At 36.3% G+C, this 13,113-nt stretch overlaps 1 protein-coding gene across 1 annotated transcript in view; it reads left to right on the forward strand.

The window, feature by feature from the left end:
• Positions 1 to 6,320: 6,320 nt before the first annotated feature.
• Positions 6,321 to 13,113, forward strand: part of LOC113037747 (E3 ubiquitin-protein ligase SH3RF1-like) — a 56,246-nt gene continuing 49,453 nt past the window's right edge. Inside the window, exons 1-2 of the mRNA XM_026195094.1 lie at positions 6,321 to 6,631; positions 9,025 to 9,584. Of these exons, the coding sequence (XP_026050879.1) occupies positions 9,159 to 9,584 (426 nt within the window). The 5' untranslated portion in view covers positions 6,321 to 6,631; positions 9,025 to 9,158. The remainder of the gene's footprint in view (positions 6,632 to 9,024; positions 9,585 to 13,113) is intronic.

Below are 13,113 nucleotides of genomic sequence, written 5' to 3' on the forward strand. Positions count from 1 at the left end.
TCAAAAGATTTTTTTTTTCAACTTTCTATTCATCAAAGAAACTTGATCACTAAATACGAAGCGCCAAAACTATTTTCAACATTGATAATAAGAAATGTTTCTTGAGCGGCAATTCAGCCAATTCAAATGATTTCTGAAGCATGTGACACTGAAGTACTTATGCTGAAAATTCAGCTTTGCAACCACAGGAATAAATGACATTTTAAAATATGTACAAATAGAAAACTTATTTTAAATTGTAATAACATTTCACAATTTCTCTTTGCACCTAAACCGCATCATCAATCATTATGCTATTTAATTTCTCCCTTATTCAGCAAAAACAGTTTGTAGTAGCAGTAAAAACACTTTGCCCTCAACCACCACCACTTACCTTTTATTTCTCACTCTATTTTGTGATTTGTTAGGCTTTAAACTATGCTATGTGTTGTATTATATCCATTGTCACAGTTAATCATGTCTATTTGAGCTTCAGATCTGTGCTAGGCAAATACAACTACCTGATCCTGTGGGAGAATAAATTATGCCATACAAGGAAGCACTGGAATGAAATGAAAGAATATATTTTTATTCTCTTTACCACGGCAGCTTATAACTCTAATTTGAGTGCCATTTAATTTCAAGCAAGATGTATAGATTGGATCGCAATTTTAGTAAAACAAGAGTGATAAATCATATCAGTACAGTTAATACTTCTGAAATGCTTGCAATTAAAAAAGCCAATGTAATTAGCTATTTATCATCTAAATGACTAACAGATTTGAGGATACTCATTAACCATTTCAAGAGAAACTTGGGCTCATGATATAAACATTTCAGTGATTCATTGCATTGATATAATGTTCAATATTCATGGTAAGGAGTCCTGGAGTTCGGGAGGATTCTTAAATCAAGGCCTGTGGACACTGGGAATGTTTAATATGTTCATGACGGATGGGGTGTGGGCAGTAAGACAGCAAAATGAATTGAGCAGGAAAAAGCTGTTATCCTCGTCTCGCCCTCTGTTCCTATAAAATCTTTTACCAATTTATCAAATCCCAAGGGTTGAGTTAATTGACTTCCTGGTTTTGGCTCCCACAAGGCGATATGTGATTCAGTGAGGAAGATCTCCTGTGTATATAGTGTTCCTGTAGCTCAAGTGGTAGAGCATTGCATTAGCAAGCGCGAGGTTGGGAGTTCAAATCCCAGGGAATACATGTTAGGAGAAAATTGTTAGTTTGAATGCAATGTAAGTCGCTTTGGATAAATGTGTCTGCTAAATGCATAAAATATATAAGAAAAACATACATATTCAAGCTCTGTATGCCATGCACACACATCACTTAATTGTTTTTCCCTCATATAGGAGTAATTTCATTGATGGCTTTGTGCCTATTATGACAAGTGTTTTGCCTGAAGGTCTAATTTTGCAGAGTTTTTCCCTTGATGGGAGTTGAAACACAGATCTGGTTTATTTGTACAGTCTCTCTGCGGACTTCTTAAACTAGGTTAGATTGTGTTAAAAACCTCCCCCACTTGAAGGCAGATTAATACTGCTCTTTCATTAACCTCTGCACTATTAACTTTCTCTGGTGTGGAAACAGACATTCAATCAGGAGCGCGAGATTATCAATGGTGCGAGCTGTAAAGTGTGCATTGATAGATGTATTGGAGTGGGTTAAAGAGGGAAAGCAGGATGTGTGTTAATGATGAACTGCAGAGAACATTTGCAAAGTGTGTTTATGTGGGGAAATTGGGGAGTGATGTCACACATTTTGCCTCAAAGTCTGAAATTCAGTGTGTCAACCTTTTATATGATGTTCCCATATTTATCTCTGATAAATTAATGAAAGCTACAATTTATCCCTAAACTGTGTGCGTAAATTAATGTCAGGTACAAAGGGTGCTGTTGTTATAACCTACAACACCACCAGGATAGGGTGTAACACTGATATAGAACATGGACCATTTAAACAGGTTACATTATAATGTAATCCCCTCAGAACCTGAGAATCATTCATCATTTGATTAGTCTTTTTTTAAACAAAATCCTGCACTATTTTGTCTGAATTAATTAAAAATGAAACAAAAATGTGAGTGTTAGATGATGATGATTAAATTAGTTTATAAACTATATGAATACATCACCATTCACTAATTTGAAGTTGTTGTTTTTTTAAGAGATTCATTCCTTTTATTCTGCAAGTATGCATTAAATTGATCGAAAGTGACAGTGAGTATATTTATAAAGTTACAAAATAATTTTTATTTTAAATACGGTTTATTTGAACACTGAATTCTGAACTTTCTGAGAGTCCTGAGAAAAATATCACAATGGTTTTCATAAAAATATAAAGGAATAAATTAATTAATCTTAAATTAATAATTCTTTATAATTGTTCATTAATGTGGTTCTGATGTTTTCAAATATCTTATGTTATATGTTTTTAAATGAAAAAACTATATCATCCTCCTGATTCATTTTGAATTTGACATTGATCTCAGCACTGAACTGATGGGATTGAAAGGACCCATCCTCCATCAACGCCCCTCAGAACTGAAACAGTGGGGTGGAAGAATGATCCCTTAATGTCAAATGCACAGCTAAACTCTGGACTGAACAAAGGACATTCAGTGACAGTGGCAGTCTATCATGTCAAGTTGAAGATGGTTGACCAAGAACTTGGAGGTTATATAAAAGCTTTGTTACTTATTAATTGAGAGCAACAAGCGTATGACTACAAACAAGCCAATAATCAAAGATTGTACCTAAAACGAAACCAGAGAATATCAGTCCTCACTCACACAACTCCTTATTCTGTGTCCAACATTAGATCGTGAATTCACAGTTTTGAAGATTTATATGGTCGTGGTAGATTGTCACGGCCTTAGAAAACAGATGCGTTCAAGCTGCAAAAGATCCCTGAATCCATTATTCTGTCTGTCAGGTCTGGCTCTCGTGTTTTGAGGAAAAAGCATTTGTCACGTCTCCTCTCTCTCTCTTTCTCCTATCTGTTTCTCTCGCTCAACCCCTCCTTGCTTTTTTTATTGCCCATGACACAGCTGTCGCCTCAGACGTGGCAGAATCATGTGTGCTTTAATGTGTGCGTGCAGACAAATTGCTGATCACAAACTCACTCAAGGGAAAAATAAAAGCCAAAATAACATTCTAGCTCCGACACTTGAGTATAATGTCATTATCTTCTCCTTTTCTATAAAAAAAAATGATTCTGCATAAGGCTATGAAAGCATGGATAAATGCAGTATATATGTTTAAATGATGCATCAAGGACACAAAGATTTCTAGTTTAAATAAATGCGATTCTTTTGAACTTTAATATATCATGCACAGCTGGCGCTTCAGATGTGACTTGTGAATTGTGTGTGCTTAAATACGGAAATCACTTAAAGGGAAAAAATAAAATTAATATAACTTTTTCTGGCACTTTGAGAAGTATATTTCTTCTTTAGCATGAAGAATGAAGATGTATAAGTCTATTAAATCATGTATATGCTTGTAATCATTGTGAATCACCTGCACTGTTATTCCAAGCTCTGAACAATCCCACCTCAGACTGGGCCATGACTGGGTCAATGATAAATCAAAGCAGGCCTTCACTCCGGGGTTATCCAAGAAATTTGCACCAGGCTTTACAGCCTCTGCCCCTCCCTTCAGGGGGGTGGGCTAAATGACCCCTGGCAACAGTGAAATATGACCGGAGGGCTGCAGCCAGCTCCGGCGGGATCACTTCTGACATCCAAGAGCTGTGCCACCATAAATCTAACTTCTTTATTATTCCTCTGTTCGCAATACTGCTCATCTCTTACCTCTTTTTTTCTGTGTTCCATACATATTTGTCATATTTATTTTCTCTTTCTGATTTACTGTACTCATTAGCCAAGGCATGACAATACACACTGCACTCACATGCATATGCACTCAAATGAGCCCTTCATGAACTGTTTCAGCTCAATTACACACACTTTCTCACCAAATGTTCATGGCACGATTTAGTTAAGAGTGCAAATTGCTCACAACAATGTGCAGTCATTTTTCCCTGCAGCAGACAAAGGACGAGCCAAACACTAATAAAATGCAATTTCAAAATCGAGTCTAGCATAATGTAGCACATTCATCAAATTTGCATTTCTCTGCTGGGGTTATCGCTCTTTGTGGGATCTGTAAAATAAATGAGTCTATGCATAAATTGTTAGCTTCCTGCTTATGGTGTGTAGAAATATATACACTACTGTAAATTAACAACTGAAAGGTGCTCTTAAGCTTTTGAACAAGTAGGCTACATTTACTGCCCTTGACATACTTGGTTTATGCCATATGCAGTAAATTCTTGCAAGATATATTACTTCATGATAAGAGCCAGTGAGGTAGAAGCCTGATGATGTAATTCCTGTTGACTTGAGAACTTTGCCTTCATGTGAAATGCTATAGGATCACTTCTATCTTAAAGAGTTATTGTTAACTGAAACCATGGAAAAAATAAAATAATTACTTGAAAATAAACATTAATCAAAATAAAGTCTTTAAAATATATATATTTTATTGTCACTAATAAAATGACAAAAACATAAAAATAAAATTAAATTAAAGATATTAACAAAAAATATGATAATGTCACCAAAAATAAAAACACTGCCATTTCATTCTAAACATTTCTTGAAATACAAAAGATTTTTCAAAGAATTTTTCAAATGTTTATGTTGATTTAATGAAATTTCAAGTGGGTTTAATGTGGTTTGAAGTTCAGAAATATTTTATACTTTTCCTCTGAGTTCCAGAGAAGTAACAGGTTTCATATAGGTCTGGAACAACATGATGGTGACCAAATTATGCCAAAAATGTTCATTTTTGGGCTGAATTATCTCAAGAAGTCATTTAATAAAATGGTAATACAAACCATTTGCCAAATCACGAATCACTGAAATGTTCTTTAGATGCTGAAACCTTGCAAAGCAAATTCTTCTCTTTGTAGAATGAAACCCTCCTTGTATAATGAAGCAGAGGGATATTTAAAAATGAGAAAACATTTCCTGATTTATAAACCATAAGGTTTTTGACTGTAATCATGCAACAAGGATGCATTTGTGGTGGCTTTTGTCTGATGAACAAGAGGAGCTGTGTGAGAGTGACTTGTCAAGTTAATAGGTCTCTTGCATGGTTTACATCACACCTGTGATGTAACGGGTCAATCTTCCAACAACCTCACCTTCGTGTTAACCTTTGTGTGTGCCAGTGTACATGTGGAAGGTAGCGGAAAATTGACCTTTGAGCCACAAGCTGGAGGAGAGATGCAAAGCTTTGGTAAATAATACTGCCAAACAAGGGGATGTGAGAGAACATTATGTATCTGAGAGCAATTTGAATATGAATATTTATATTCTTAAAAAAAAAAAAAAAAAAAAAAATATATATATATATATATATATATATATATATATATATATATATATATATATATTTTTTTTTTTTTTTTTAAGAATAGTATGCTAAATATGTGCATATTTACAAACTAAGTTATCATCTCTTAAATAATTTGTGTTTAATATTTCTTGCAGTTATGGAAAATGCTCTGTGAAAAGTGAAGTTGAGCAGGCTTGCATTGTTCTCTGTTGCTGCACATTTTAAATACTCTGATTGTCCAATGCAACACATATTATTAGCCTACTATACACAACATGCATAGGCTAGTAAATATTGCAGAAATAGCAAGTGTAGTAAAGAAGTGCCCTATTGAGAACATAGTCAAGGTTCATGGTGAAATATTTTCTTTCTTTCCATTTTGAAATTTTGTTTAATATTTCTTGCTGTTATATACATCAAAGGTGAATTTGAGCAAGCTGAACTGTGAGAAATGGTATTCCTTGCTTTCTCTCTTACTGCACATTTGGCATTTAGATAAGTGTTGTAATTTGCTATATAGGCAAATACTTTGCATACTTTCACAAATTGCATAGACTACTATATACTGCAGAAATAGCAAATTTTGTATAAAGTGAGTTATGGAAAACATAGGCCTACTCATTCATCTATCTTTTAATTTAAACCAGCTCCTAGATAAAATTTGTAAAAATCCCCCTGCAGTGACTCCTGTTATACTATAAGACGCTGGCGGAGATTACAAACAAACTATTCATCAATGAACGACGTTACCCACTATGTATAGACTAAATCAGCTTTAGAAATACAGTTTGCTTATTTGTGACGATCAAAACCGCGGCTTTTCAGTTATTGTTTATCTAACATTTCGTAAGGACGAAGCATAAGCTCAAAACGGTTGATGCACTCTCCCAGCTGTGAGTTTTGAAAATCCTCCCTCCCGACTACACGTCCGCTGCAGTGTCCCACAGTATCCAAGGGGCTCGTCATGGCGCTCGGACGCAGGAACTCGCTTCTCCTGTTTTTCTTCTAAATTTAATCAACCTGAATCTCTCGGACTCGGATTTTTGGCTGATTCAACTTAACGACCCAAGGGCGATGACCTGTTCCTTGCTGAGATATACGGATCTGAATAGATAAACTTGTGCGATCAAGATTTCAGGATCTCTTTTCCACGGCGAATTCCCTAGTTTGAGGAACTCGGGAAAGAAACTGTTCTGGAAGAAGAGGAGGAGTGAGAAGGGGCCCTTTTTTGAGGTAGCGTTTTTGTGCTCTCTCAAATATCCCTGTAATAAGATATTTGACTAAAATTTTCAACATCGAATCAAAGTTTGTGGAACTAAGTTACATGGTTACTTAAAACCAACGTGAGCACGAGTTACAGACAAACGTGTAGATAAATGCTTCTGTCTTTTACTGTTTACTGTGACACATCACGCACAACAATTTATTCGCTTTTCCCCCCCATTGTGCCGTGGTTAGTTTTCAAACCACGACTGGTAATGGGTTAGTTTCAGGAGTTATTTAAACAGAGTCCCATACAGCAGTGCAAGCTCGATATATTTTTTACCGCTACTCGGAAACAATGTGGCTAATATTTGCGTTGTAGTTATTAAATACAAGGTTGCTGGTTGTATCCAGGACTTTAACGACAGTGAGAGTGAGGTTGAGAGTTTGGGATTAAAGGTATAAAGCGATGGTTCATCCAAAACTGTAATTTTTCACCGTTTACTCACCCTTATGTTGTTATAAACCTATGTGGCTTTCACAAATAGAGATGTTAGGGACTGACAGCCTCGGTCACCATCCACTATCACTGCAGCTTGCCTTTCTATATCCTCGTCTATGGATTGAATCGGGATAACCGGTAGAGCAGTGGATGAGAGAGACAGCCTCGTTTGACCGCATATTTGCAGTTTAGACACGAAGTCTCCTCTCGCCAACTGACCAAACGTGACAGTAAACTCACTTTAGTTGTTTCAGAGTCATTCATGTTGCCGAGTCCATTGATGACTATTATGGCTGGGGCTAGAGAACAGGACCCGGACTCCAGTGGTTTTTACACCGTTTAGTTCCATCTCAAACGTGCATTTTTCTGCAGAATACCGGAATACCGTACTAGAATAATTAAGTTGTGTACTAATTGACCTACTGTATACTATGCATACACTCAAATTTACAGTGAAGACACAAACTTAGATGCACTATTATAACACAATGCCAAAATATTGTATACTACGCAAATTGACAAGTATCAAGCATACAGCGTGATCAGTGTTGTCTGATTCCTCATGAATGACTGATGAATCGGTTCTTTTTAGTGAATCAAGAACACACAATGAGGCAAGTGAGGGCCAATTTAGTGAGTCAGATAATATTCTACGGTTACTGATTTAAAGGCACTATGTAAGATTTTTTTTAATTAAACTATCCAAAAACCACTAGAACAGTGTTAGCCTATATATTTTGCTGACTTGTGTACTTGCGTTATCCCAAATGTATCGAAGAATGTTTAAATCCTGAGAAATAAGCAATTTTAACAAGTTACCCGGACCGTGTCCATAGCAGGGGGGCAGGGTTTCATATTTTTTTTAAGCACCCCTGGGCGCCGTCATTGGCTAGCGGACCCCCACCTGCTGTTAGCATTCCATTGACTCCCATTCATTTTGGCGTCACTTTGACCGCGAATAACTTTACATCTGAGGCATTTAAAGACTCCATTTGTCCATAATTTTTTTTTTCTAAAGAAACACTAAAATGTATAAAAGGCTCCATTACCTTGTATCTTACGTTATGGTCCCATAGAAGCAGTTTTTGTAAAAATAGGCTAATGATTGCGTCATAACCAGCGACTCTCTGTAGAGAAATTACCGTATTGACAGGAGGAGAAGCTCGCAGGCAATCTTTTACTGTTTATGAGTCAATCGGGGGAACGTGGAGACATAAAGTCAAGGGAGATAATTAATCATAATACATACCAAAATTTGCTCCTGTTCACGCTCGCCTTCTCTGCAAGATTCGGTGGGTGATTCAGATTTCTCTTGGCACAGTGATTAGAAGAGTTACAGGTTGCTCACGTGACATCTACATCATCAAGCAGTATGCTGGACCCCCAGGAAGTGCGTGCTTCTAATTGACTTGATTTTTTCTCAGTTGATGTTGATGACTGCACAGAGTAGCCTTTGTTTCTTTGATTTATTTCGAACAAGTGCCCTTCAGCAGGGAAAAATTACATATTGTGTTTAATTTCATTGTGTTTGTATATGTATGATAACATGTGGTTAAATACATATTATATGAGTTATGTACCAATGTGTTATTATTTAAAAAATGAATAAATTAATTTGTTAACCCGTTTTTGTGCTATTTTTATGCATATTATTGACAGTAGTAATATTGCAAAAAGTGAATGCAATAAAAATTAAATGACTGAATTTTTTTGTGCCAAGTTTACTGTGTATTAAACATCAATTTGTTTTTTTTTAACATACTGGATTTTAAAATTCAGTTTTCTTGGGAAACTCTCCTTGAGCATACGCATTACATTGTATGCTCATGTGCCTTCTCTTGAAACCAGCAAAAATGTCACTTGTGTAATGCTCTAAAAGACAGACGTTTCATATGATCTCTCTTTCTTTGATTCTCTGCAGTGAATGCTAGAGACAGAATCATGACTGCGGCATGGGAGTGACATGACATCAGCATTGGACTTTCCCTCCAAACAACCTTATATCCACACACCCACACCATGTGCTTCTCTCTTCGGCGAGGCAGAACTGACTGAATGAACGACTACGCTGAGAAAGATTGTGCGAGTGTGAAAATGGACGAGTCTGCGCTCCTGGACCTGTTGGAGTGTCCGGTGTGCTTGGAGCGGCTGGACGCTACGGCGAAGGTGTTGCCGTGCCAGCACACGTTTTGCCGGCGCTGCCTGCTTGGCATAGTGGGGTCGCGTGGAGAACTACGCTGCCCGGAGTGCCGCACGCTAGTGGAGAGTGGCGTGGATGAGTTGCCTAGCAACATCCTCCTGGTACGGCTACTGGACGGTATCAAGCAGAGGCCGAGGAGGACAGGAAGCATGCACGTCACGGGTACAAATGGATCTGCAGTGGCAGGGGTCCGAGCACAGGGTGCTGGAGGAGGCCAGAGGGATCCAGGTCTCACGGGGGCACAGTCTCAGAGGGTCCAGGCCAAGAGCACTCCAGTTAGGGTGAGTCTCATACATCAGACAGATATAGACAGATACAGTTAACATCTGTTTTTACATGTAGAAAAACTTAGTGATGGGTTTCTGTTAGCCTGATGGTTATATCGGTGGAGAACTTGTCTGGCCCTGTCTCGTCTGGTCATAGTCAGGCCTTGGAGACTCGCTCAAAAGCCTTGGCATGATATGAAAGGAAGAATAATTTCTGAATTAATTAGGTGTTCAGGGAATATGAGATGTTTTTTCTCATTCGCTTTGTGAACCTTATCATTATTTTGGTTAATCAACTTTAAATAAAGAGTTTGTTTAGAGTCTAATTAACATTCAGGAAAATGAATACAAGGAGGAACATTTCTTGGAGTTAACCAAAAAAAAACAAACACTTTCTATAATGTTGGAACACATTTAATTTATATGTGCTTAAAACTGCAATTTCAGTCAGAGTAAAGAAATAATTAAAAATGTGTTTGTGTCATGTAAACAGTTTAGTCCAACTGGAATTGTACCAGTAGGTTTTTGTATTATTTCTGACTAACAGACATGGATGCTGTCTGCGATTGTTGGGTGGCTAAACCTAGCATGTATATGCATCTGTTTGGACAATGAATGGTCTCACGCTTTGCTCATGCCACTGTAGCAAAAAGCTGTAGCTTAATTCTAATCGCACATGTAAATAAACTTAATGTGGAAGAAAAACGTTGTTTGCCATTTGTAGCCTGTATATGCATGTTTGAGGTGAATATATATACATTTTTTTGATTGAGATTGTGATTTAAAACTGGCTAAAAATAAAAAATATAACAACTATTGCTGTTTATTAATTTACTGGAAAATAAAAGACTATTTAAAGATTTTTTTTACAGTTGTACTTATTGCTGATAGTGGAGACTTTTGTTTTGGTATTTTTGTTGTTTATATTTGTTTGATGTATTTTGCATTCCAAAAGCATGTTAAAAGCGACACAAATTCGACGGGTCATAAGTTGCTCTTGTGTAATTGAACACAGTGCCCCGCTTCCCTCTGAAAAACGTATAGTTTATATATAGAATATAGTTATTTAATTTACAGATTTTGCAATTGTGTATAATCACATTAAGACATATAGTAATTATAGTTTATTTCGATGACTCGTAGCCCTAGCAGACGGTACTAGAGAGAATCTTGTTAGCTCAGGACATTGTGCTGATTCCAAAGCAACTCAAGAAGCTGAGGTAAGCCTCCTTCCCTGCTGAGAAAATGAAATGCTGCATTTTTTTGTTTTTTGGTGTGGTTGTGTATTTGGATGTCTTTATTTCTTTTTCTATGTGAGAGGGGAGAAAAAAGCAAAACGTTGTAAGCAGACACCATTGTGTTTGTGGCTGTTTATGTCTGAGATGCACATGTTTCTGCCAGTATAACTTTCAAACGAAGTGTCCCGGTGGATCGGGATAGTTGTCATAGCAGCAGTTTTGTGATTGTGTGTTTTGTTGTGATCCACCTTTCGGTTTTGCACGGTAACAAAACACAGGTGTCTGTACAATCAAGCCCTCTGTCATCTCTCCCACACAGACTTGTGGGACAGAAAGAGGCCTCCACCCAAAGCATGATGGGAGGCGACGGTCTAAGTCAGACATCTCCGGTCTATAATCTTTCAATATCCTTCTTTTGTTGTTCGTAAATATCAGTGCTGTGAAATGACACCTGGAGTGGCCTAATAAGCTAGTTGTCTCTCTTTATATTCAGCTAACTTGAGTTTAAAAGATAATCTTATTTACCATCTTCAAAAGAAGCTAAATAGGGGTTTTACCCTAAGATGACTAGGTTTGACTGTTTTTCAAGTGAATTTTATTCATTATGTATTTAAATAATACATAAAAATAAAAAGTGATAAATACCGTAGTTACAAAATATTTATATTTTAAATAAATTACTGTCTATTAATCAACTAATCATGTAAAAAGCATCAAAGTTTCCACTAAAATATAAAGTGCAATTGTTTTCAGCATTGATAAAAATAAGAAATGTTTCTCCAGCACCAAATCAGCATATAAAAAAATAATTTCTGTTGCGTCATGTGATGACTAGAAAAATTAAGTTGCAAGAATAAATTACATTTTCAAATATATATAAATTATTATTTTTTTATTATTGTAATTATATGGCCACTATTAAAATTCTGTACTTTTTACATTTAAAAGGATGGGAAAAATAAACCAAAAAACTTTACATTTAAAATAAAAAAATTCTAAAAATAAATAAATCTAAATATATATATATTATTATTATTGTTTTAGTTATTTTTTTATATATATGGTGTACATTTAGTTGGATAACATCACTGTTCATATTTCAGTCTGCTTTAAACAAAAACCCACCATTTTTAAATTTGCCTTTGTTTGGAATGACTTAAAGGGATAGTTCACTGAATAATGAAAATTATGTCATTGATAACTCACCCTCATGTTGTTCCAAACCCGTGAGAACTCTGTTTATCTTCGGAACACAGTTAAAGATATTTTAGATTTAGTCCGAGAGCTCTTAGTCCCTCCATTGAAGCTGTGTGTACGGTATACTGTCCATGGTCAGAAAGGTAAAAAAAACATCATCAAAGTAGTCCATGTGACATCAGGGTCAGTTTGAATTTTTTGAAGCATTGAAAATACATTTTGGTTGAAAAATAGCAAAAACTACGACTTTCTTAGTCTTCTCTTCTGGGTCTGTTGTGAGTGTGTTCACAGCACTGTAGTAATGTCTGGTTTGCGAACGAATCACTCAATGTAACCAGATCTTCTTGAACCAGTTCAGCTAATTGTACTGAATAGTTTGAAACGGTTTGCATCTCCAATACGCATTTCATCCACAAATGACTTAAGCTGTTAACTTTTTTAATGTGGTTGACACTCCCTCTGAGTTAAAACAGACCAATATCCTGGAGTAATTCATTTACTCAAACAGTATACTGACTGAACTGCTGTGAAGAGAGAACTGAAGATGAACACAGAGCCGAGCCAGATAACGAACGAAAGATTGACTCGTTCTCGAGTGTCAGCTACGTTAAAAATGTTAACAGCTTAAGTCATTCATGGATTAATACTTATTGGAGACGCGAACCGTTTCAAACGATTCAGTACGATTTGGTGAACTGGTTCAAGAAGATCCGGTTACATCGAGTGATTCGTTCGTGAACCGGACATCACTACACTGCAGTGAACACGCTCACAACAGACCCGGAAGAGAAGACAAAGCTGAATAAAGTCATAGTTTTTGTTATTTTTGGACCAAAATGGACTACTTTGATGATGTTTTTATAACCTTTCTGGACATGGACATTATAACATACACACAGTTTCAATGGAGGGACAGAAAGCTTTAGGACTAAATCTAAAATATCTTAAACTGTGTTCCGAAGATGAACGGAGGTCTTACAGGTTTGGAACGACATGAGGGTGAGTTATTAATGACATAATTTAATTTTTTTGGTGAACTAACCCTTTAATCCTCGAAGTGATTACACTTGTTCTTCCTTTAGTTGGCATCACTACAATAACACCTCCCT

This window comes from Carassius auratus, chromosome 20, assembly GCF_003368295.1.
Source record: "Carassius auratus strain Wakin chromosome 20, ASM336829v1, whole genome shotgun sequence".
Classification (NCBI taxonomy): domain Eukaryota; kingdom Metazoa; phylum Chordata; class Actinopteri; order Cypriniformes; family Cyprinidae; genus Carassius; species Carassius auratus.